This window comes from Schistocerca serialis, chromosome 1 (genome assembly GCF_023864345.2).
Source record: "Schistocerca serialis cubense isolate TAMUIC-IGC-003099 chromosome 1, iqSchSeri2.2, whole genome shotgun sequence".
NCBI lineage: Eukaryota > Metazoa > Arthropoda > Insecta > Orthoptera > Acrididae > Schistocerca > Schistocerca serialis.
Window position 1 is genome coordinate 752,547,791 of NC_064638.1, and position 27,026 is coordinate 752,574,816.

The following is a 27,026-nucleotide window of genomic DNA, read 5'->3' on the forward strand; positions in this document are numbered from 1 at the left end:
GTCCAGGTTCTGTTTACAGCGTCATGATGGTTGCATCAGTGTTTGGCGACATCGCGGTGAACGCACATTGGATGCGTGTATTCGTCATCGCCATACTGGCGTATCATCCGGCGTGATGGTATGCGTTGCCACTGGTTACACGTCTCGGTCACCTCTTGTTCGCATTGGCGGCACTTTGAACAGTGGACGTAACATTTCAGATGTGTTACGACCCGTGGCTCTACCCTTCATTCGATCCCTGCGAAACCCTACATTTCAGCAGGATAATGCATGACAACATGTTGCAGGTCCTGTTCGGGTATTTCTGGGTACAGAAAATGTTCGACTGCTGCCCTGGCGAGCACATTCTCCAGGTCTCTCACCAATTGAAAACGTCTGGTCAATGGTGGCCGAGCAACTGGCTCGTCACAATACGCCAGTCACTACTCTTGATGAACTGTGGTATCGTGTTGAAGCTGCATGGGCAGATGTATCTGTACACGCCATCCAAGCTCTGTTAGATTCAATGCCCAGGCGTATCAAGGCCGTTATTACTGCCAGAGGTGGTTGTTCTGGGTACTGATTTCTCAGGATCTATGCACCCAAATTGCGTGAAAATGTAATCACATGTCAGTTCTAGTATAATATATTTGTTCATTGAATACCCGTTTATCATCTACATTTCTTGTTGGTGTAGCAATTTTAATGGCCAGTAGTGTACGTTTTACTTTACTCTATCTCAAATTTTCAATATTCCATTTCATTGTGTAATCCTTTTTCTTTAAGAGACAAAAAAGTTACAGACATTGGTTACGAGTGGACATTGATTGAAATCATTTGGCAAAGTTGAAAATTTGTGGCGGACTGAGGTTCTAATCTGAGTCTCCTGCTTGCTAGCCAGATGCTCTGACCACTACGCCATCTGGACACAGTGGTCAGAGCAACTCCATGGACTACCCTAGCACGCCTCCCATCAGATCTAAATTTGCAGCTTATCCACACACTACTTATTTTGTGCGCCTTGCCCTTACCCTATTACTCGTGGCATTTAGCCGATTTCCGGAAGAGTTTGAACCTGGCGTGCATCTGCACTGAAGAAATCACCGTTCGTCTCGCCATAATTATGCACATTTCATCGTTCGTGGGTGCTGGAGTATCATCTGCCTAAACTTGAGTTTCCTTTATAGTCTACTATTGTGTGGTCTTCAGTCCTGAGACTGGTTTGATGCAGCTCTCTGTAAAGCTGCATGCCCTCGGGAAAAATTACGGCTGTAGTTTCCCCTTGCTTTCAGCCGTTCGCAGTACCAGCACAGCAAGGCCGTTTTGGTTATTGTTACAAGGCCAGATCAGTCAATCATCCAGACTGTTGCCCTTGCAACTACTGAAAAGGCTGCTGCCCCTCTTCAGGAACCATACGTTTGTCTGGCCTCTCAACAGATACCCCTCCGTTGTGGTTGCACCTACGGTACGGCTATCTGTATCGCTGAGGCACGCAAGCCTCCCCACCAACGACAAGGTCCATGGTTCATGGGGGGGGTCTACTATATGATTTCTAAATATTTGTCCAAACAAGATTAATACTACTGATACTTCTTTATGTAGCTCCAGTTTTTCCAGATGTACCCTTCTTGCGATTTTGGGAGATAGTGTTAGCCACAACAAGGCGAAATTTATTGCAAAACTGTCTCTTTTTCCCCTCAGACCTCCAATAATTCTTTCCATTCTCTCCCTTACTACAGTATTTCAGTGAACTAGTACCAACAATTTATACTCATATCTTCCTATTTATTTTGAGAATTGCTCAGTTGCATCACAGTATTTCAGTGACGTAGCACCATCAAGTTACCTTCAAATAGTCTTATTTATTTTGTGAATTGCCCAGTTGCATCATTCACTCAAATTTCGTGATATTAGATCCCGATGTGTGCACATGAACGTGAAAACAATTGTTGACGTCAGTTCTTAATCAGTTCTGAGAAGAACAACTCTGTCCCTGAGTTTTTCACATTAATTCACCTTCGTTCTTGCTACTCATACCCATCTCAGTATAAGTTACGCCATTCATACCGTTGCTACAATCATCTGGACATAAATAGTCGTATTTGCGTTTCGTTGCAGCAATACCTAATTACACTCATCTCTCTTTCCAGTTTGCAGTACAACGTTCACACTTATAGCCTTCGGTATTGCACTTCATAGAACATTAGCTTAATTTTTGAGTGCTAGTTACAGCTTCCTGCTTCACACTTTGACCATCTCGTCAGAATCGATGACTAGCCTACTTTCAAAATTATTTTCGAAGAGGTCGTAATCATAACAATATTCATTAGTTTACTCATCGTGAGCGTCAAGGGGCGATCTGGTTTAACAACTTGAATGAAGTTGAACTTATTACCCGAAATCGTTTGTAAACAACTTTTATCGTCGACTACCTGTTTCGGTAAGCATAACCATTTATCTAAGTCTGAAGATAGTAACCGTACTTACCGAAACATTACTCGACAATAAAGGTTGTTTACAAGCGATATTGGATAAGAAGTTCATCTTCCTTCAAGTAACTAAGAATATTTTTTAGAAGATTGCGCTCGTCGACAATACAATTTTTGTGTATATGGTACAGCGCCGGCCGATGTGGCCGAGCGGTTCTAGGCGCTTCAGTCTGGAACCGCGCGGCCGCTACGGTCTCAGGTTCGAATCCTGCCTCGGCCATGGATGTGTGCGATGTCCTTAGGTTAGCTACGTTTAAGTAGTTCTAAGTTCTAGGAGACTGATGACCTCAGATGTTACGTCCCATAGTCCTCAGAGCCATTTGAACCATTTTGTTTTTATAGTACAGCTCTTCCCGTTGCCTTCTGCATACGTATGCCGTTGATCACTGCTGCGTCTTCAGATTTTAGGGATATCAATGTTCTCCAAGGGCAAGATCGTGTCGTAAACCTCTATCCATTACTCTGCCCCTTTCAACGAGAACATTTGGACATGGCCATGGTTTTGCTCAAAGTTTACTTTTGATAATAATGATCACTTTATACTTGCTTGAGGTAGATCCGACGATGCTATCGCTTCTAGCATGAGCCCCTTTCCTCCCCCTACCTACAACTCTTCGTTATATGAAGAATGTAATGAGATAGTTGCTATTAAATCTGCAATGCATTATTCCATAATCTTGTACACTGAGGAGACAGAGGTCATGGGATAGCGATATGCACATATACAGATGATGGTAATATTGAGTACACAAAGTATGAAAGGGTAGTGCATTGGCGAAGCTGTTATTTGTATTCAGGTGATTTGAAAACGTTTCCGTCGTGAATATGACCGTACAACGGGAACTAACAGACTTTGAAAGCGGAATGGTAGTTGCAGCTAGACGCGTTTCGGAAATCTTCGAGAAATTGGATATTTTGAGATCCACAGAGTCAAAAGTGTGTCGAGAATACCAAATTTCGGGTATTACCTCTCACCATGAGCGACGCAGTGGCTGACTGTCTTCACTTAACAATCGAGAGGAGAGGCGTTTGAGTAGGATTGTCAGTGCTAACAGACAAACAAAAAACACATGAAATGATCGAAAAAATCAATGTGGAATGTAAGACGAACGTATCCGTTAGGACAGTATGGCAAAATGTGACGTTAATGGTGTATGGCAGCAGATGACCAACACAATTATCTCTGCCAAAAGCACGACATCGCCTGCATTACCTCTCCTGGGCTCGTCACCATATCGGTTGGACACTAGAAGACTGGTAAACCGTGGCCTCTTCACATGAGTTCCGATTTCAGTTGCTAAGAGGCGACGGCACAGTTCGAATGTGGTGCAGACGTCACGATGTCATGGACTCAAATTGTCGATAAGGCACTCTGCAAATTGATGGTGGCTCCATAATGCTGTGCGGTTCGTTTATTTGGAATGGATTGAACCAAATGAGACGATGTTCAGCCATTCCTGGACTTCAAGATCTGAAACAAAGATTGAATATTTGTGACGACAGAGTGCCATGTCGCCGGGGCACAATTGTTCCGCGAATTGTTTGAAGAACCTCCTGGACAATCCGAGAGAATGATGAGACCAACCAGGTCGTCAGACAATAATCCCATCAAACTTTTATGGGATATAATCGAGAGGTCAGTTCGTGGACAAAATCCTGCAGCGGAAAAACTTTTGCAATTATGGACGGCGAGAGAGACATAGCTCACTATTTCTGCAGGGGACTTCCAATGGAAATGAGCTTTTGGCGTCATTGGCTGGGAGGCCCCTTACGGGGCTGGTCTGGCATCCTTGGCGCAGGTCTTATTACATTCGACGCCACACTGGGCGACCTGTGCGCCGGATGGGGATGAAATGATGATGAAGACAACAAAACACCCAGTCCCTGTGCGTAGAACATCCCCGATCCAGCTGGGAATCGAACCCGGGCTCCTTAGGACGGCAGTCCGTCACGCTGACCATCCAGCTGTCGGGGCGGACGACTTGTGGAGTCCTTGCCACGTCGAGTTGCTGCACTATGCCGGACAAAAGGTGGTCCGACACGGTATTATGAGATAGCTCATGACTTTTTCCACCTCAGTGTATTTTATTTACTGGACGATAGTGTGAGGCTCCATCATACTTTTCCAGAAATAATTAAGCACAATATTAACCTGGACCTCGGGCTACCTACTACCTTCTGCCTATTCTGAACAATGATAAGGTATTTATTTAATCATCATTGTAATTTTAAAATATTTGTTGAATCCTTCAGGGGAACTGACTGGTATCGAAAATTGTCAATCTACCTCAGTTAATTGTAGAACGTTCTTCCTAAGTCCATATACACTCCTGGAAATGGAAAAAAGAACACATTGACACCGGTGTGTCAGACCCACCATACTTGCTCCGGACACTGCGAGAGGGCTGTACAAGCAATGATCACACGCACGGCACAGCGGACACACCAGGAACCGCGGTGTTGGCCGTCGAATGGCGCTAGCTGCGCAGCATTTGTGCACCGCCGCCGTCAGTGTCAGCCAGTTTGCCGTGGCATACGGAGCTCCATCGCAGTCTTTAACACTGGTAGCATGCCGCGACAGCGTGGACGTGAACCGTATGTGCAGCTGACGGACTTTGAGCGAGGGCGTATAGTGGGCATGCGGGAGGCCGGGTGGACGTACCGCCGAATTGCTCAACACGTGGGGCGTGAGGTCTCCACAGCACATCGATGTTGTCGCCAGTGGTCGGCGGAAGGTGCACGTGCCCGTCGACCTGGGACCGGACCGCAGCGACGCACGGATGCACGCCAAGACCGTAGGATCCTACGCAGTGCCGTAGGGGACCGCACCGCCACTTCCCAGCAAATTAGGGACACTGTTGCTCCTGGGGTATCGGCGAGGACCATTCGCAACCGTCTCCATGAAGCTGGGCTACGGTCCCGCACACCGTTAGGCCGTCTTCCGCTCACGCCCCAACATCGTGCAGCCCGCCTCCAGTGGTGTCGCGAGAGGCGTGAATGGAGCGACGAATGGAGACGTGTCGTCTTCAGCGATGAGAGTCGCTTCTGCCTTGGTGCCAATGATGGTCGTATGCGTGTTTGGCGCCGTGCAGGTGAGCGCCACAATCAGGACTGCATACGACCGAGGCACACAGGGCCAACACCCGGCATCATGGTGTGGGGAGCGATCTCCTACACTGGCCGTACACCACTGGTGATCGTCGAGGGGACACTGAATAGTGCACGGTACATCCAAACCGTCATCGAACCCATCGTTCTACCATTCCTAGACCGGCAAGGGAACTTGCTGTTCCAACAGGACAATGCACGTCCGCATGTATCCCGTGCCACCCAACGTGCTCTAGAAGGTGTAAGTCAATTACCCTGGCCAGCAAGATCTCCGGATCTGTCCCCCATTGAGCATGTTTGGGACTGGATGAAGCGTCGTCTCACGCGGTCTGCACGTCCAGCACGAACGCTGGTCCAACTGAGGCGCCAGGTGGAAATGGCATGGCAAGCCGTTCCACAGGACTACATCCAGCATCTCTACGATCGTCTCCATGGGAGAATAGCAGCCTGCATTGCTGCGAAAGGTGGATATACACTGTACTAGTGCCGACATTGTGCATGCTCTGTTGCCTGTGTCTATGTGCCTGTGGTTCTGTCAGTGTGATCATGTGATGTATCTGACCCCAGGAATGTGTCAATAAAGTTTCCCCTTCCTGGGACAATGAATTCACGGTGTTCTTATTTCAATTTCCAGGAGTGTAGTTATCGTAAAGAGGAAATGCACTAAGACCAGTGAAACAATGGAACAACCCAGCACCATGTCTAACACCACTTGTTGAACAATAATAGGTTCTCCACGCCAAAACCCAGCTAGGTGTGAGTGAACCTCATGTCGACTTGGCTTCTTTATAATCGAGGATGTACTATAAGCGTTATTACATATTTTCTGAGCAAGACAGTCTACATCATACATTTTATTAATGTTACTGGCTTCGTCAGAATTATATCATATTCAGATCTACGCGTGAAATAACGGCAAAAGAAGGAAGTTATGTAAAAGAATTAAATGAAAGGAATTACAGTTAGATTCACCGTATTAACTAAAATGTGTCACCGGCAGCGTCCAAAATGAGTTACCATCAATGGTGGTTACAGGTGAATACGAGAGTACGACAGAAAGGTTAACATCGCAGTGAAAACTATTGACGCTAAACCGTGTGAAACCGTGTTGATGGTATACCAGTTATCATCATCATCATCATCTCCTCCCAAGGATTAGGTGTTGTAATCAGCTGTTCCAGTTCCTATCATTCATCCATCCGTCCATCCATCACTTACACGGTCTACATGGTTCTCTTTTCCAGTCGTTCAATAATTCACTATCTTTTTGGCGATCTATTTTTTTGTCATTCTGCCAACATGATCCTCTCGTTTCATACTATTCTCTTCTGTCTTGTTATTAACTGAAAATATTTGATATTATGACCTTTTTGTTTCATTCCTTATTTTATCCTTTTTATTGCAGACTCACATGAAATTTATTTCTGCAACTTGTACATGTGATTTTTTTTGGTTACTCTCCATGATTCTAAACCGTATACAAGACTAGGTACAGCCATAAGTTATAGAATATCATTTGTGTTGTTTTCTTTTTTTTCCCAAATTTCTTCCAATTGTTCCGTCGCTAGCTTGATGTTCATCAACCTTCTTTTCAATGTCTTAGTCGTAGTTAAAACTAATGTCACATTCTAGATGGCTGATGTGGGGTACCTGTTCCAAAATTTTCTCATTTATTATTTTCGCTCTGACGGGATTCCTTCCATTGAAAGCCATTATCTTTGGCTTATTTATAGCTACACCTAAGTTCTACTATATTACATATCAACTATAAAACTAAAATATAGTTGAATATGCTAAATATGACAAAGTGCATAATCAGATCCCGTTTTAAATGTTTTTTCTAATGAAGATACTCTAGTTTCGTTGTCATTTCCGGATTATTGTGCCGCCTTCAGTGTTAACGTACACGTATACATTTACTGCACCCTACAGTTAGGTCCACTCAATACAATGCAGATTCTCTAGTACCGACGTTCATGACTGTTGCAATAGCGAAAAGTCATTAGCAGTCATTGATACCGAAGAGACCACGAAGTTATAGATAAACCTAACTGTAATTGCTTGTTGTACAATGTATTTGTTCAACAATGTATGTAAAATCCTGAAGCTGAGAAAACTTTTCAGTACACATGAGTTAACAAACAATAATTTGAATTACAATACCCGGCGGGGTCAGGGATTTTCTCTGCCTCGTGATGGCTGGGTGTTGTGTGATGTCCTTAGGTTAGTTAGGTTTAAGTAGTTCTACGTTCTAGGGGACTTATGACCACAGCAGTTGAGTCCCATAGTGCTCAGAGCCATTTGAACCATTGAATTACAATGTGGATGGCTAATTATTTCTTCTTTCTTTCTGAGTTATCGTCTTCTAGAGAACATGTAGAAATTTCAATCCTTAACCTTTTGTTGTTCCTTCCTTTAGTTTCTGTATTTCTTCATTGTTATTTTGTGTTTCTTTTACGTATCTTCAGACCATTCAGTATCTTTTCTCTTTTCTTTCCTCCTCCCGTAAATTTTCAATTTTTTTAGACATTCCTCCTAAGTATTCCTCTTTGTATTACTCCATCTTCTATTTGACGTTTCTTTCTAAACCATCCTTGATCGCTTGTATCCAAGTGAATCTTGACTTTTTTACAAAATATATTTGAAAATTCTTTTGGTTAAGCTGTTTCATACACTGTGTAAATATCTACAAAGAATATCAGTCTCCTCTTCCTCATTTTTTATAATGTTTTCTATGTTAACATGGATGTTATTGTTACTTCTTAGCTGTAAAATTTCTGAGGTTTTTCGGGTAACTAACAATTTCTTTGTATTTCTGCTTTTCTCATATTTTTGTACTATTTATTAAAAGTAACCATTATTTCTGCAATTCTTGGAGTGATCGCCATTTGGTATTGCACAGTTCATACAAAAAAAGCCCTGAAAGCTGTTTTTTGTAAGAATTCCGTTATTTGATCATTGCATTCGGTCTGTTTAATTTTGTCCATTAGGTTCGGCTACTCTTATCATCACCAGATACACTCTGGATTATAGGAAAACACGTTTTTGAAGCCGTAAATGATAATGTTAGGGATTATCACATCACGGACCACTTTAAGCCGACTTAAATGTCACTGTTAAGACTTTTATGCTGATTAGCAGTTTTATATGATAAAACTAAAAGGAAAACATGCTTGTTATTTTCATACTGCTTTCCTCGTCCAATAACAAGAACCGAAACAGTCCTAGATAAACCATATCGAACAGATCGAGGCTTTTCTACCGTCCGCTGTAGAGAGGCGGAGCGCTTAATTCAGATTTCGAGATGAGAGGTGCAGCCAACTTTCGCACCATACAGATAGTTTTTCTAAATCGTTTTGCAATTTGTTTTGATCTTCTGATGACTATACTAGACGATAAATGACAGCACCATTTCCAAACAACTAAGACGGCTGCTCACATTATCTCCTGGATCGTTTATATGGATAAGGAACAGCACAGGGCCTATAACACTACGTTGGGAAACGCCAGAAATCACTTCTATTTTTTCCAATGACTTAACGTCAATTACTACGAACCGTGACCTCTCTGACGGGAAATCACGAATCCAGTTACATAAATGAGACGATATTCCTATCAGCACGTAATTTCAGGCCGCTTGTGTGGTACGACAGCACTCAAGATGTATACTTGTACGTTAACACTGAAGGCGGCACAATAATCCGGAAATGACAACGAAACTAGAGTATCCTCATTAAAAATAACATTCAAAACGGGATCTGATTATGCACTTTGTCATATTTAGCATATTCAACCATATTTTAATTTTAACAGCACTCAAGACTTCGTGTGTGTAAAGAGCTAGTTGAGTTTCACAAGAATGATGTTTTTTAAATCCGTGTGGACTGTGTGTCAATGACCGTTCTCTTCGAGGTAATTCATAATGTTCAAACAAAATTTTGTTGTTCTGTTATTCAGTCCAAAGACTGATTTAAAGCAGCTCTCAATGCTACTCTATCCTGTGTAAACCTCTTCACCTTCGAGTAACTGCTGCAACCTACATCCTTCTGAATCTGCTTAGTGTATTCATCTCTTGTCTCCCTCTACAATTTTTACCCTCCACGCTTCCCTCCAATACTAAATCGGTGTTCTACGCTTCCCTCCAATACTAAATCGGTATTCTATTGATGTCTCAGAACGTGTCCCACCAACCGATCCTTTCTTCTAGTCGAGTTGAACCACAAATTCCTCTGCTCTCCAGTTCTGTTCAATACCTCCTCATTAGTTATGTGATTTACCCATCTAATCTTCAGCATTCTTTTGTAGCACCACATTTCGAAAGCTTCTATTCTCGTTTAAGGTCTATTACTATTTATAGTCCATGTTTCACTTCCATACATGGCTACGCTCCATACAAATACTTTCAAAAAGGACTCCCTGACTCTCAAATCTATACTCGATATTAACAAATTTCTCTCCTTCAGAAACGCTTTCCTTACTATAGCCAGTCTACATTTTGTATCCTCTCTATTTCGATCATCATCAGTTAATTTCCCGCCGAAATAGTAAAACTCACCTACTTTAAGTGTCTCATTTCTTAAGCTGGTTCCCTCAGCATCATCTGTTTTATTTCGACTATATGGCATTATCCTCGTTTTGCTGTTGTTGATGTTGTGTCCTTCTTTCAAGACACAATCCATTCCGTTCAACTGCTCTTCCAAGTCCTTTGCTATCTCTGATAGAATTACAATGTCGTCAGGAACACAATATATATTTCAAAATCCTGCTGCATATCGACGCCGGCCGGTGTGGCCAAGCGGTTCTAGGCACTTCAGTCTGGAACAGGGCAACCGCTACGGTCGCAGGTTCGAATCCAGCCTCGGCCATGAATGTGTGTGATGTCCTTAGGTTAGTTAGGTTTAAGTAGTTCTAAGTTCTAGGGGACTGATGACCTTAGAAATTAAGTCCCATAGTGTTCCGAGCCAATTGAAATTCTAAGTTCTAGGGGACTGATGACCTCAGATGTTAAGTCCCGTAGTGCTCAGAGCCATTTGAACCATTTTGCATATGTTATGACTTGCGCCTGTAATTTAATGAATTACTCATACTATCTATCTATATCCGGATCCCGCTGCAGCTACTGCCGGGTCAGGGTGGTGACGAGTCCTCTCCATTTGGCTCGGTCCTCCTCCCACTTTTCTTCCTCCACTTGCTGCCAGGTCACACCTCTCCTTTTCAGAGATATTCTCACTCCTGTTTTCCACCTTCTCGGGCGCCCTCTGGGTCTTTTTCCATATATCTTTAGTTCTTATATAAATTTGGGGAGTCTCTGTCCACACATCCTCTTAACATGCCCGTAGCATCTTAATCTCTTTATTTTCAATTCCTTTTCTCATACTTTGTTGTTTAAGATCCTTTCTGAAATCTACGTTCCTTTCTCTGTCCATTCTTGTTTTTCCCTTAACTGCTCTGAGAAATTTCATTTCCCCTGCTTGCAGTCTGCTCCAGTCCCTTTCTGTCATTTTCCATCTTTCTCCTCCATAGGTGACAATAGGGAAGCAATAACTCTTATACATAAGGAGTTTTGCTCATACTACTTTCTTGAATATTGGTGTGACTTGCGCAACTGTCCAATCTCTGGATATGGATCTTTCGTCGAGCGTGCGGTTGTATATGATTGTGGAGTATGGAGCTATCTCACCAGCATACTCTGAAAGCAACCTAACTGGTATACAATCTGGACCGGAAAATTTGCTTTCATGAAGTGATTTATGTTGTTTCACTACTTCGAGGATATTTATTTCTAAGTTACTCTTGTTGGCAGCTGTTCTTGATTCGAATTCTGGAGTATTTACTTCCTCTTTTTCGATGAAGGAATTTCGGAAGATTGTGTTTAGTAACTCTGCTTTGGCAGCACTGTCGTCGATAGAATCTCCATTGCTATCGCGCAGAGAAGGCATTGATTGTGCCTTGCCGCTAGCATACTTTACACACGACTAGAATCTCTTTGCATTTTCTGTCAGGTTTCGAGACAAAGTTTCATTGTGGAAACTATTATATGCATGACGAAGTCCGCGCTAAATATCGGGCCTCTGTATAAGATCGCCACTCTTGGAGATTTTGCGTTCTTTAAATTTGGCATTTTTTTTTCGTTGTTTCTGCAACAGTGCTCTGAACCGTTTCGTGTACCAAGAGGGATCAGCTCCATCGTTTGTTAATTTACTTGGTATAAATATCTCAATTGCTGTCGATACTATTTCTTTGAATTCAAGCCACATCTGTTCCACACTAACGTTGCTAATTTGGAAGGAGTGGAGATTGTCTCACAGGAAGACAATGTTTATCTGCTTTTTTACACAGATGTGCTTTTCGTTTATTTTTTGGGGGATTTAGGAGTTGAAACATTCAGTCTCGCTACACTGACCCTGTGTTCACTAATCCCTGTTTCCTTCTTGATGTTCGTTATTAACAGGATTATTTGTCGCTAAGAGGTTAAGTGTTTTTTCACAACTGTTTAATATTCGCGTGGGATCATGTACTAACTGCTCGAAATAATTTTCAGAGAATGCGTCTATTACATTTTCGGATGATGTTGATGCGTACCGCCGGATTTAAACATGTATTTTCGCGAACATATCGAGCGTAAATCAAACTCACCACCAAATATAACTGCATGAGTTGGGTATGTGTTTGAAATTAAACTCAAGTTATCTTTGAAGCTTTGAGTTGGCAGCTCGATAAGAGGAAACAGTTATTATTTTGTTTCGAAGAATGATCTCTGCCCATACTAATTCACAGGAACTATCTACTTCAATTTCGGTACAAGATAAACTAATTTCTCTGCCTCGTGATGACTGGGTGTTGTGTGGTGTCCTAAGGTTAGTTAGGTTTAAGTAGTTCTAAGTTCTAGGGGACTGATGACCATAGATGTTAAGTCCCATAGTGCTCAGAGCCATTTGAACCATAAACTACTTCTAGCAGCAACAAACACGCCGCCGCCAACTGTGTTTAGCCTATCCTTCTGAAACAATGTTAGGTTCTTCGCAAAAATTTCACCTGAACTTACCTACGGCTTTAGCCAGCTTTCAGTGCATATAACGGTTTGAGCATCAGTGCATTCTATTAACCATATGGGTATGTTCTTTCGGATATGACCGAAAGAACAGACACCATGGTGGATCGTGACAGCCGTGAAGAACGAAATTTCGATGAATTACAAACATCAGCTGTGTACGGGACGTTGATGGAAATCAACGGGTGCAGTTGAAAATGTGTGCCCGACCGGGATGTCTGCTTACCAGGCACGCGCTCTAACCCCTAAGCCATCGCGTACACAGGAATTAGCGCGGCTGCGCAGACTTACCCTAAGCACGCCCCCCCAGCAGACCCACAACCTCAGCTTACTCCACACACTACGAAAGTAGTGTTGCTTACCCACATACCTCAATGCTCATGGCAAGGACTATTCTCGCACGAGGTCGAGCGGGAAATGATCCTTGGCTTGTGATCGCCGAAATTACGAGTGTATGACGGGGGCGTGCTTAGGATAAGTCCGCGCAGCCGCAATGATTCATATGTCCTCGGCGGCTTAGGGTAACACAATACACATATAGCTAATAGAAAGCATTGACGTGCAAACCGCCAAATCACAAGCCAAGGTTCATTTCTGAGCGAATGCACACATACGCTCGAACTCTTGCGGTAATAGGCCTTGCCCTCAGCATTGAGATTAATGGGCAGGCAGCACTCCTTTCGTAGTGTGTCGAGAAAGCTGAGAATGTGGGTCTGCTTGGGGGGGGGGGGGGACGTTTTTCTGAACAGTACGTTGCATGGCATCCCAGATATGCTCAATAATGTTAATGTTTGGGGAGTCTGGTGGCCAGCGGAAGTGTTTAAACTCAGGACGGTATTCATGGAGCCAGTCTGTAGCAATTCTGGACGTGTGGGGTGTCGCATTGTCCTGCTGTATTTTCCCAAATTCGCCGGAATGCACAATGGACCTCAGTGGCTGCAGTTGATCAGGCAGGATGCTTATGTACGTGTTACTTGTCAGAGTCGTATCTAGAAGTAACACGGGTCCCATATCACTCCAAATGCACATGCCCCACATCATTACAAAAACCTCCACCAGCTTCCCCTGCCGACATGCAGGCGCTTCAGGCCGGAACCACGCGACTGCTACGGTAGCAGGTTCGAATCTTGCCTCGGGCATGGATGTGTGTGATGTCCTTAGGTTGGTTAGGTTTAAGTAGTTCTAAGTTCTAGGGGACTGATGAGCTCAGATGTTAAGTCCCATAGTGCTCGGAGACATTTGAACCTTTTTTTTTCTTTTTCTTTTTTTTCTTTTTTTTTTTTTTTTGACATTCAGGATCCATGGTTTCATGAGGTCTCCATACCCGTACACGTCCATTCACTCGCCACAATTGGAAACGATACTCGTCCGACCAGGCAACATGGTTGTACTCATCAACAGTCCAGTGTCGGCGTTGACGAGTCCAGGCGAGGCGTAAATCTTTGTGTCGTGCAGTCTTCAAGGGTACACGAGTGGACCTTCGGCTCCGAAAGCCCATATCGATTATGTTTCGGTGAATGGTTCGCACGCTGACACTTGCTGATGGCCCAGCATTGAAATCTGCAGCAATTTGCGTAAGGGTTGCACTTCTATCACGTTGAAAGATTCTCTTCAATCGCTGTTGGTTCCGTTCTTGCAGGATCTTTTTCCGGCCGCAGTGATGTCGGAGATTTGATGCTTTACCTGATTCCTGATATTCACGGTACACTCGTGAAATGATCGTAAGGGAAAATCCATACTTCATCGCTACTTCGGAGATGCTGTGTCCCATCGCTCGTGCGCCGACTATAATACCACGTTCAAACTCACTTAAATCTTGATAACCTGCCATTTTAGCAGCAGTAACCGATCTAACAACTGCGCCAGACACTTGTCTCCTACAGGCGTTGCTGGCCGCAGCGTCGTATTCTGTCTGTTTACATATCTCTGCATTTGAATACGCATCCTTATACCACTTTATTTGGCGCTTCAATGTATGACTAGGTACATGATTCTCATGGTTTGCGAATGTGAATAGTTGTCATGATGGAAGATTGCATGTGCATAGCAGAATATATGTGTATGTTCACGAGATCTAGATTCTGATTGCGGTTCTCTATCTGTGCGTAAAAGACGTGGCGTATCGTGTGCAGATATGTCAATTAAAGTAATCTCTTTCTAGTTGCTGGTCCTCTTGAGGAAAAAATGACAGTCACCTACCTTGCGTCAGCAACAATAAATAATTAAAGTAAAGATAAGAAAATGACTAAAATTGAGAGGTCTGAAAAATGACCTTAAACTTGCGGACCTTGGGCGCAGTTTCTGAAAGCAGAAATAATAACGCACTTCCATTATTAAAAAGTCTATAAACGACTAATGTAGCAGAAAAAGTCCAAAATCGCCTTTTCTGGTGGATGAACTGTACCCGGACGCCAAACTCGAAACCCAGATGCTTACGCAGTGATCTCTAACCGCAGAAACAACGGAAAATGCCGATAAATGATATAAAGAGGAAAATGTCTAAAACTGTTCCTGTAGGATTCAAATCCAAGGCCTACTGGACGTGAAAGTATGAGGAGTCAGTTATTTTTACATAAGATAAATGACCAAGTTTGTCGCCATCAAAGCTTGTTCTACTTCCACACCATGTGAACTTAATGTATTTTCCATTTCAAGTTAGAATTTTGCGCTATCTCTACATATGTGAAATGTATTTTTGCTATTTACAACTTCTAAATGGAATTATCTGATCAGAAAAAAACGACTCCAAGATGTGTCTGTGTCTGGCCGAATACTAACAACTGAAGAATCTGTTTACGTCTTGATAGTTGGCTTGGTTCAAATGGCTCTGAGCACTATGGGACTTCACATCTGAGGTCATCAGTCCCCAAGAACCTAGAACTACTTAAACCTAACTAACCTAAGGACATCACACACATCTATGCCCGAGGCAGGATTCGAACCTGCGACCGTAGAGGTCGCGCGGTTCCAGACTGAAGAGCCTAGAACCACTCGGCCACCCTGGTCGGCTATTCCTTCTTTCAGTCTTCTCATGAACGCCAAAATAACATTTCCTGAGATAAGCGACAACGCGGTAGATGTTGTTGTTGTTGTGGTCTTCAGTCCAGAGACTGGTTTGATGCAGCTCTCCATGCTACCCTATCCTGTGCAAGCTTCTTCATCTCCCAGTACTTACTGCAACCCATATCCTTCTGAACCTGCTTTATGTATTCATCCCTTGGTCTCCCTCTACGATTTTTACCCTCTACGCTGCCCTCCAGTGCTAAATTTGTGATCCCTTGATGCGTCAGAACATGTCCTACTAACCGGTCCCTTCTTTTTGTCAAGTTGTGCCACATACTCCTCTTCTCCCCAGTTCTATTCAATACTTCATCATTAGTTATGTGATCTACCCGTCTAATCTTCAGCATTCTTCTGTAGCACCACATTTCGAAAGCTTCTGTTCTCTTCTTGTCCAAACTATTAATCGTCCATGATTCACTTCCATATATGGCCACACTCCATACAAATACTTCCAGAAAAGACTTCCTGACACTTAAATCTATACTCGATGTTAACAAATTTCTCTTCCTCAGAAACGCTTTCCTTGCCATTGCCAGTCTACATTTTATATCCTCTCTACTCCGACCATCATCAGTTATTTTGCTTCTCAAATAGCAAAACTCCTTTACTACTTTAAGTGTCTCATTTCCTAATCTAATTCCCTCAGCATCACCCGACTTAATTCGACTACATTCCATTATCCTCGTTTTGCTTTTGTTGATGTTCATCTTATATCCTCCTTTCAAGACACTGTCCATTCCGTTCAACTGCTCTTCCAAGTCCTTTGCTGTCTCTGATAGAATTACAATGTCTTCGACGAACCTCAAAGTTTTTATTTCTTCTCCATGGATTTTAACACCTACTCCGAATTTTTCTTTTGTTTCCTTTACTGCTTGCTCAATATACAGATTGAATAACATCGGGGAGAGGCTACAACCCTGTCTCACTCCCTTCCCAACCAATGCTTCCCGTTCATGCCCCTCGACTCTTATAACTGCCATCTGGTTTCTGTACAAATTGTAAATAGCCTTTCGCTCCCTGTATTTTACCCCTGCCACCTTTTGAATTTGAAAGAGTGTATTCCAGTCAACATTGTCAAAAGCTTTCTCTAAGTCTACAAATGCTAGGTTTGCCTTTCCTTAATCTTTCTTCTAAGATAAGTCGTAAGGTCAGTATTGCCTCAAGTGTTCCAATATTTTTACGGGATCCATACTGATCTTCCTCGAGGTCGGCTTCTACCAGTTTTTCCATTCGCCTGTAAAGAATTCGCGTTAGTACGTTGCAGCTGTAACTTATTAAACTGATAGTTCGGTAGTTTTCACATCTGTCAACACCTTCTTTCTTTGGGATTGGAATTGTTATATTCTTCTTGAAGTCTGAGGGTATTTCACCTGTCGCATACATCTTGCTCACCAGATGGTAGAGTTTTGTCAGGACTGACTCTCCCAAGGCCATCAGTAGTTCTAATGGAATGTTGTCTACTCCGGGGGCCTTGTTTAGATAATCAGTTAAAATCTCTCGCTACAGTTAACGCCACTAGACTGTATGGAATACCTATAGATTCTAAATAGAGTAGGCGAAGGAACTTACTCCTCTGCTCGCATCGATACGATAGTTCTCTGGAGGAACGAAGCGCTCCTAGGTCATTCCCGTTCAAATGGCTCTGAGCACTATGGGACTTAACTTCTGAGGTCATCAGCCCCCTAGAACTTAGAACTACTTAAACTAAACTAACCTAAGGACATCACGCACATCCATGCTCGAGGCAGGATTCGAACCTGCGACCGTAGCGTTCGCGCGGTTCCAGACTGTAGCGCCTAGAACCGCTCGGACACCCCGGTTCGGCGGTCATTCCCGTGTCCTGGGAGGGTCGTCATACAGACGCACACGATTTCAAGCCTATATCTCTGAGAGAGGTCTGTTGTAGAATTGTTGATACGTTTTGTGCTCGCATGGTGTGACATATAATGAAGACAAAACTTTCGCCTGTGGAATCAAGATAGATTATGTAAACAATGACTGTTTGAAACCCGCCTCGCTGTATTCGATCACGAGATCGACAAGGCAGTAGCGTCCAGATTGATGCCGTGTTCTTTGACGTCCGGTAGGCGCTTGATACAGTACAGCACTGACGCCATGTTAACAAACTACTATCGTGAGGAATATCTAACCACGTTTGTGACAGAACAACTGGTAGCAAGTAGGATACAGCATTTCATTCAGTAACGGAGGAAAATGTTCTGACTTAAGAAGTAACCTCAGGCGTATCCCAAGGGCGTGTGAAACGACCGTTACTGTTAATTATATATAATTTACAAATCGACTAGTGGATGAAGACGGAAGCTCCCTGAGACTGTTCCCGTATGGTGTTTTCGCTAAGATAAAAAAAACTGTAGCGAAACGCAGGAACACGAACAATGGGACGCTTGCATCAGGGATTGGCTTTTAATCTTCATTACTATAACAAATGTAACGTATTGCGAGTAAATACGTAGAAAAAAAAGGCTCTGAGCACTATGGGACTTAACATCTAGGGTCATCAGTCCCCTAGAACTTAGAACTACTTAAACCTAACTAACCTAAGGACAGCACACAACACCCAGCCATCACGAGGCAGAGAAAATCCCTGACCCCGCCGGGAATCGAACCCGGGAACCCGGGCGTGGGAAACGAGAACGCTACCGCACGACCACGAGATGCGGGCTATACGTAGAAAGATTGGTTATTATTTGATTACACAATTTCGAACAATCACTGGTAGCAGTCACATATATTAAATTTCGAGAAATACGCGTCTGGAGCGATTTGAAGTGGTACGGCCACCTAAAACTAATCGTAGGAAAGGCAGATGCCAGACTGAGAAAAATCCTCATGTAGTGTCCAAGCGCGACGAAGGTAGCTTACAAAATCCTTTGTTTCCGCGAAACTAGAGTTTTGCTCATCAGCTGGGATCTGTACCAGAGAGAACTGATAGAGGAAATAGGAAAGATCAAAAGAAGAGTAGTGCGTTTCTTCACAGTTTCGTGTGAAAGCAGGAAGGAAATGCTCGCCCAATTGTAGTGGCAGATGCTCAAGGAAAGGCGTTGTGCATCGCGGTGTGATTTACTGTTAAAATTCCGAGAGCAGTTTTCTGGAAGAGTCAGCGAATATGTTGCTTCGTCCTATATACACTACTGGCCATTAAAATTGCTACACCACAAAGATGACGTGCTACAGACGCGAAATTTAGTGATTTTCTCTTCCGAGCATTCACACAAGGTTGGCGCCGGTGGCGACACTTACAACGTGCTGACATGAGAAAAGTTTCCAACCGATTTCTCATACACAAATAGCAGTTGACCGGCGTTGCCTGGTGAAACGTTGTTGTGATGCCTCGTGTAAGGAGGAGAAATGCGTATCATCACGTATCCGACTTTGATAAACGTCGGATTGTCGTCTATCGCGATTGCGGTTTATCGCATCGCGACATTGCTGCTTGCGTTGGTCAAGATCCAATGACCGTTGGCAGAATATGGAATCGGTGGGTTCAGGAGGGTAATACAGAACGCCGTGCTGCATCCCAACGGCCTCGTATCACTAGCAGTCGAGATGACAGGCATCTTATCCGCATGGCTGTAGCGGATCGTGCAGCCACGTCTCGATCCCTGAGTCTACAGATGGGGACGTTTCCAAGACAACAACCATCTGCACGAACAGTTCGACGACGTTTGCAGCATGGACTATCAGCTCGGAGACCATGGCTGCGGTTACCCTTGACCCTGCATCACATACAGGAGCGCCTGTGATGGTGTACTCAACGACGAACCTGGGTGCACGAATGGCAAAACGTCATTTTTTCGGATGAATCCAGGTTCTGATTACAGGATCATGATGGTCGCATCCATGTTTGGCGACATGGCGGTGAACGTACATTGGAAGCGTGTATTCGTCAGCGCCATACTGGCGTATCACCCGGCGTGATGGTATTGGGTGCCATTGGTTACACGTCTCGGTCACCTCTTGTTCGCACTGACGGCACTTTGAATAGTGGACGTTACATTTCAGATATGTTACGACCTGGGGCTCTGCCCTTCATTCGGTCCCTGCGAAACCCTACATTTTAGCAGGATAATGCACGACCGCATGTTGCAGTTCCTGTACGGGCCTTTCTGGACGCAGAAAATGTTCGACTGCTGCCCTGGCCAGCACATTCTCCAGATCTCTCATCAATTGAAAACGTCTGGTCAATGGTGGTCGAGCAACTGGCTCGTCACAATACGCCAGTCACTACTGTTGATGAACTGTGGTATCGTGTTGAAGCTGCGTGGGCAGCTGTACCTGTACACGTCATCCAAGCTCTGTTTGACTCCATGCGCAGGCGTATCAAGGCCGTTATAACGGCCAGAGTTGGTTGTTCTGGGTACTGCTTTCTAATCATCTATGCACCCAAATTGCGTGAAAATGTAATGACATGTCAGTTCTAGTGTATTTGTCCAACGAATACCCGTTTATCATCTGCATTTCTTCTTGGTATAGAAATTTTTAATGGCCAGTAGTGTGTATCTCCCGAAATTGCCGTGAACCTTAGATGACAATAGTACACGGAGTACCTTCTTTCACAGAGAAAAAGCGACTTGTGGAATATAGAGAGTGATGGAGGTGTATACCGGGCTGAAACTATGTGCAGGACTATTACCGGTATGCGAATCATAATCGTTGTTGAGACCTTAAGCTCTTGCAGCGAATTAACTGTTTTTATTCCACTGGGATGCTCAGGCACGTGGCTGAGCACTTTTTCCCATGCCTTACTGAGAGTGAAGCCACTGTCCCTGTTGATCAGACTGTCGGTCGCCCTTTTATCAATAGCCTCCTTTACAACAAAATCCTGAAACAACGAACAGAAAAAGTTTGACTGTTCTGCCAGTGGACGGCTGCAGTTAACTTGGATAGGAGAGGTCGCATTTGAGAATTGAAAACCTTACAGGACGTAGATGGAGCGAATCGCAATTACGTCAACTGCCGTCTGTTTCAGGCGGGACGACGGAGAAGAAGAGCAGAAGTCTCCTTCCGACCAGCCGCCTCCATACGCCGAGCCACAGCCTCAGCCTGCACCTCCGCCCAGTACTGCCAACGTTCAACAGCCAGTGTGTACGTATACGGTGCAAGTATCCAGCGGTAAAAGAAAGATACAGCTTAAAATTTAATTTTCTTTTTCTGTCCGGAAACTAACAATAGCTTTTCATTTTATTTATTTATTTATTGTTTCGTGGGACCAAATTAAGGAGAAGTCTCCATGGTCATGGAACGAGTCAATTCATGAAATTATAACACGATAGTAGAAACAGATAAAATGAAATATAAGTAACATATTCAGGCGACAAGTCGTAGTTTTAAATAAGGAAAATCAACAATGTAACACTGGAATTTGCTTAGTTTTTCAGCTCTTCCAGGAGCTCCTCGACAGAATAGGAGTGAGCCACGAGAAAACTCTTCAGTTTGGACTTAAAAGTGTTTGGGCTACTGCTAAGATTTTTGAGTTCTTGTGGTGGCTTATTGAAAATGGATGCAGCCGAATACTGCACTCCTTTCTGCACGAGAGTCAAGGAAGTGCATTCCACAGGCAGATTTGATTTCTGCCTAGTATTAACTGAGTGAAAGCTGCTAACTCTTGGGAATAAGCTAATATTGCTAACAACAAACGACATTAAAGAAAATATATACTGTGAGGCCAATGTCACAATTCCCAGACTATTGAATAGGGGTCGACAAGAGGTTCTCGAACTTACACCACATATAGCTCGAACAGCCCGTTTTTGAGCCAAAAATACCCTTTTTGAATCAGAAGAATTACCCCAAAAACTAATACCATACGACGTAAGTGTATGAAAATATGCGAAGTAGACTACTTTTCGTGTTGAACTGTCACTTATTTCATATACTCTTCTAATGATAAATAAAGCAGTAACTAGTTTCTGAACAAGATCCTGAACATGGGCTTTTCACAACAGCTTACTATCTATCGGAATGCCTAGGAACTTAAACTGTTCCGTCTCGCTTATAATATGCCCATTCTATCTGATTAAAATATCAGTTCTTGTTGAATTATGAGTTAGAAACTGTAAAAACTAAGTCTTACTGTGATTTAGCATCAAATTATTTTCCACAAGCCACGAACTTATTTCATGAACTACATTATTTGATACTGTTTCACACAAGATCCTTCACTACCAAGCTGGTGTCATCAGCAAACAGAAATATTTTTGAATCACCTGTAATACTAGAAGGCATATCATTTATATAAATAAGAAACAGCAGTGGCTCCAGCACCGACCCTTTGGGAGCGCCCCACTTAACAGTGCCCCACTGGGACTGAACGTCAATACCACTCTCAATATCGCGGAGAATTACCTTCTGCTTTCTGTTCTTAAAGTAAGAGGCGAACCAATTGTAAGCTACTCCCCTTACTCCATAATAGTCCAACTTCTGCAATAATATTTTGTGGTCAGCACAGTCAAAAGCCTTCGTTAAATCAAAGAAAACACCTAGCGTTCGCAACCTTTTATTTAATCCGTCCAAAACATCACAGAGAAGAGAGAATATAGCATTTTCAGTTGTTGAACCATTTCTAAAACCAAACTGTACATTTGACAGCAAATTATGTGAATTTAAATGCTCCAGTAGCATTGTATGTACAACATTCTCGATAACTTTAGCAAACACCGATGGCATAGAAATAGGTCTAAAATTGTCAACATTATCCCTGTCTCCATTTTTATAAAGTGGCTTCACTACCGAGTACTTTAATCGGTCAGGAAACCGACCACTCCTACAGGAAAAGTTACAGATATGGCTAAGTACTGGGCTAACATGCATAGAACAATACTTCAGTATTCTGCTAGATACCCCGTCATATCCATGAGAGTTCTTGGTCTTTACTGATTTAATTATTAACTCCATCTTCCTCTTGTCAGTATCATGGAAGAGCATTTCAGATAACAGTCACGGAACACTTTTTTCTAAGAGGGCTATATGATTCCCCGTTGGGACTAGGTTTCTATTTAGTTCACCTGCTATATTCAGAAAGTGATTATTAAATACTGTACATATATGCGACTTATCAGTTGGTTGGTTGGTTGGTTTGAGGATTAAAGGGACCAAACCGACTTATCAGTAACACGGACATTCCCACTACGCACTGATTCTATATCCTCGACCTGCCTCTGCAGACCAGGCACTTCCTTTACGACTGACCATTTTTTAAAATTTTATCCTGAGACTTAGCTATTCTATTGGCATACCACATACTTTTTGCCTTCCTAGTAACATTTTTAAGCACCTTAGAATACTGTTTGTAATGGGCTGCTGCATTTAGATTTTGACTGTTTCTAACGTGGCCTAGTATTAGGCTACGTTCAGGGCTTCTTCTTGTTCAATTCGTTAAAGTTGCATCTTTAGGGACAGGCCAGGGTATGTTTCATGTCTTGCACAACACCATAATAGCATTTGTCGTCATCTACGTTACCATGACACCACTTGATCACTTTTGTTTTTACTGGAGCCACGCCTGTTCTTATGCGGTTGAGGGTCCTCCGCGTTTTCCAGTTTGTGTGAGTGTCCGCCGGGCACTATCCGCTTTACGAGATCTCAGTCGTCCAGGCTCGCTCTCAGGGCCAAAGAGCAGGATGTGGATCATCAATGGTTTGTCTGAGCCTCTCTGTGAATTCGTGAGATGTTCTTCAGCAGCTGCGACTCGCAAGACCAGAAGCTCAGCAAAGCTTTGGTGCGGGTCCGCTTTTCGTAGATCCTGTTGTGATTAGACATGTTCCAGTAAGGCTTATGTCGACCTTCTTCGCATGGGTGGATCCAGTCCATTCTTGGCAGGCATATCCAGCTGTAGGGAAGAATAGAGCTTGGGCAGTGGTTTCAGGATAGTAGGTTTTGCTCCCCATTTTCTGTTTACGAGTTTCCGCAAATTATTCTTACTGGAAGCCACATTCTAATGGTTATTTTCGCAGTGGTATCTATGTGTCAGGGAACTTTCTAACGCCACACCCAGATAATTCAGTTCATCTGTATGTTCCAGTGTGGTATTATTCAACAAAGCATTGTGCTTCTGCTTTGTTTGCCGAAATCGAAGGTGGAAAGCTCTTACTTGAGACTTCGAAGAATTCGGTTTAAGGGAGTTGCTTTCATAGTATTCTGATAAGACTTTGAGTGCTTTCTCCAGCTTCTGCTCTACCTCCTCGAAAGTCCTCCCCTGAGCTGTGATTGCCAAGTCACCTGCATATAGGAAATGCTTAGTATGATTTGGTACTGGCTGGCCATTAGTGTATAGGTTATAAATGAAGGCGGCCAGAACGCTTCCCTGGGACAACCCATCTCATTGGTTTCCCTATCTGGTCTCCTTTCGATCGAGAACGACGCAAAATTTTCTGTTTTTGGAATGGAGACTCAATGATCTCGACAAAATGGCAATTTGCAGATTGTATGGAAGAGCAACCGTATGGAGAGCTGAGATCGACCAGTGCTAGCCCTAAAATCTTTTTACTTTCGTACCCTTCTTCTATATGTTCTGTCAGGTACATAAATCAGCTGGTGCATACTTTGCCCGGCCTAAAAGCAGCTTCTTGAGGGATGCGTTTCAGATCGATAGAGTCTGCCATACGGTTGAAAATGAGTTTCTCATGCAGTTTGTTCAGGTGACAAAGAAATGAGACAAGTCGGTGGTTTCTTTCCAGACTTCAGCAACGCCTCTATCCTTGCCTCTCCCCACATTTTTTGAGGATATTGTTAGTTTTGTGCCGGCCGCGGTGGTCGTGCGGTTCTAGGCGCTCCAGTCCGGAGCCACGCTGTTGCTACGGTCGTAGGTTCGAATCCTGCCTCGGGCATGGGTGTGATGTGATGCCCTTAGGTTAGTTAGGTTTAAGTAGTTCTAAGTTCTAGGGGACTGATGACCACAGCAGTTGAGTCCCATAGTGCTTAGAGCCATTTGAACCATTTTTGTTAGTTTTATGACAATGGTTGAAGAGCTGCAGGATACACATTTTGGCGCCCAGGCAAAATGTTTTATCTGCTCCCTGCACATATCATCCACCCCAGCCGCTTTACCGTTTTTCATAGTACTGAAGCCCTGGTTGAGTTCTTTCGTAGTGAAAGGCACTGAGAACGTGTGGGTTTTCCATTACATGATTCAGTTGATTTTTAGTTTTTGCCGTTTTGCATTGAACTTTTCATTCGAGGGCAGTTGGAGGGCCAAAAGCAGTCTGGAGCCTTTCTAGATCACCGCTGAGCTTTTTAATAAGATACCAGGCTATTTTGCTCCTGTCTGTCATGTCCATCTTTTGCAGAGTCTCAATCCATCTACTGTGCCTCGCTTCACTTAGTATTTCCAGCAGTGCTGTACTGCATATTACGGTTTCTTCATGGAAAGGGTCCTTCTGATATAATTTCTCATATTTAGCAAGGAGCTTCTTAGATCCATGTGAAAGTCCGCGAGTGAACTGCTGTGTGCAACAGCGTGGTATATGTTGTCTTGAGATTCTTTGCAATATTTTTACAAATGCCTAGTAATGTTCATTTGGTCTTCCTAAAGTTAAATCTTCTGCAGAAGGGCACTGCAGTGACCTTAACTGTGGCATACACCTGTATCCCGTGCTGGGTTCGAGGAATGGGCTGCTATACCATTTTAATACAGCAGCGTTGTAGCCACGCTACCGTATTTTACACAGCCGGCCGCTGTGGCCGAGCGGTTCTAGGAGCTTCAGTCTGGAAACGCGCGACCGCTACGGTCGCGGGTTATAATCCTGCCTCGGGCATGGATGTGTATGATGTCCTTAGATTAGTTTAAGTAGTTCTAAGTTGCAGGGGACTGATGACCTCAGATGTTAAGTCCCATAGTGCTCAGAGCCATTTGAACCATTTGAACCATATTTTACACGTAAAGGAGTAGAGAAGTTTTGGGTCATGCTCACACCTCCAGCAGATGACCGTTCTCATTTGTTCCGTTGTAGCCCCAGTTAATGCTGCGGCAGTTGAAATCCCCTACTGCGGATTTGGCATTTTGGTTGTTGACCTTTTTTTTTGCGGTAAGAAAGTAATTTCTTTTACTGGAAGTTTGTACGCAGCTGTAACTGTGAAGTTTTCCACTTTCTAGTTTTCGTATTTCAGTGCCATTATTTGTGGTTTTATTGACAGAGGTCACGATTACGTCTGGTCTAATGAATTTGGCACTGCCGTGTTTGGGGTCTAGTGCTTCCACTCTAATCGCATTCCCTGTATTCCTTGCGTTTTTGCTTCGCCGCCCCTGTGAGTTTCTTGAACGCATAATACGACCCATTTATGTGTTTGGGAGTGTGACGACAACATGACTTCTTTGGTCCTTGTCATTACCTCGAGCTTTATATTTACAGTCGTCGCAGTTGACTCTGAGAAGTGCCTATTTCGGATCTCGTCGACGATGAGGTCATTAGAGACTGATTACAAGGTCGGACTGAACAAGGTGAGGGATCGAAATCGGCCATTCCATTTCACAGTAAGCAGCTTCGTATTCATCTAAAGCGATGTGGGGAAACCAGGAGAAAACTGAGTCTGGATGGCCCTACGGATATTTCAACCACCGTCCTTCCGAATAGAAATCCACGGGCCACCTTCCTCGGTACCCTGAAAACAAGTTCCAGAGAAACACCTTAGAGCATTTGTCGCCACGATGTCACACGAACACGTGTTTCTCTAAGAATAATGCATGTTCTCCCTCGTTCCTCGCTGGCTGAGAGTACTGCACTGAATTTAAATATTCTGTAGTTTTGTTGGACATATTGCATACAAAAACAACATATGCCTAAAAATTGCACAAGTTAATTCATACGCATACAGGTGAAAGGGATTACTATACATATTTAAAATTGCAGATAGTTCATACATTTAAATATTTATATAATACACTTCATATATTTAAACATTCTTCAATGGAGTAACATCATTCATGCGTTAAATATGACTTTAAAAATTTTGCATAGTTTTTGACACCAGTATTCGTTTGTATGTGCTTGTTAAGTCTGTTATAAAATTAAACACCCACGTGGAAAATATCTTTTTGCTACGTGGATGCGCTGATTTCGCTCAAATTTAAGTTCCCGTTTTGTTTGGCATAGTGATCATGAATACAACACTATTTTTGCAGTCTGCTGTCCTCATCTGTTACATTTATTTTAAAGGAAGCAATAGAGAAGAAAGGAAGATTAGGATTCAACGTCCCGTCGACATCGAGGTCATTAGAGACGGTGTAAGAGCTCAGATTGTTTCAAGGATGGTGCAGAAATCGGTCGCGCCCTTTTAAGGAAATGAGCGATTTAGGGAAATCACGTAAAACCTAAATCCAG

General features: G+C 43.3%; 1 protein-coding gene across 2 annotated transcripts in view; it reads left to right on the plus strand.

The window, feature by feature from the left end:
* LOC126482072 (lipopolysaccharide-induced tumor necrosis factor-alpha factor homolog) overlaps nt 1-27,026 on the plus strand; it is a 349,685-nt gene that overhangs the window by 290,983 nt on the left and 31,676 nt on the right. For both annotated transcript variants that reach the window (XM_050106051.1, XM_050106059.1), the window contains exon 4: nt 20,681-20,796. In XM_050106051.1, the coding sequence (XP_049962008.1) occupies nt 20,681-20,796 (116 nt within the window). The remainder of the gene's footprint in view (nt 1-20,680; nt 20,797-27,026) is intronic.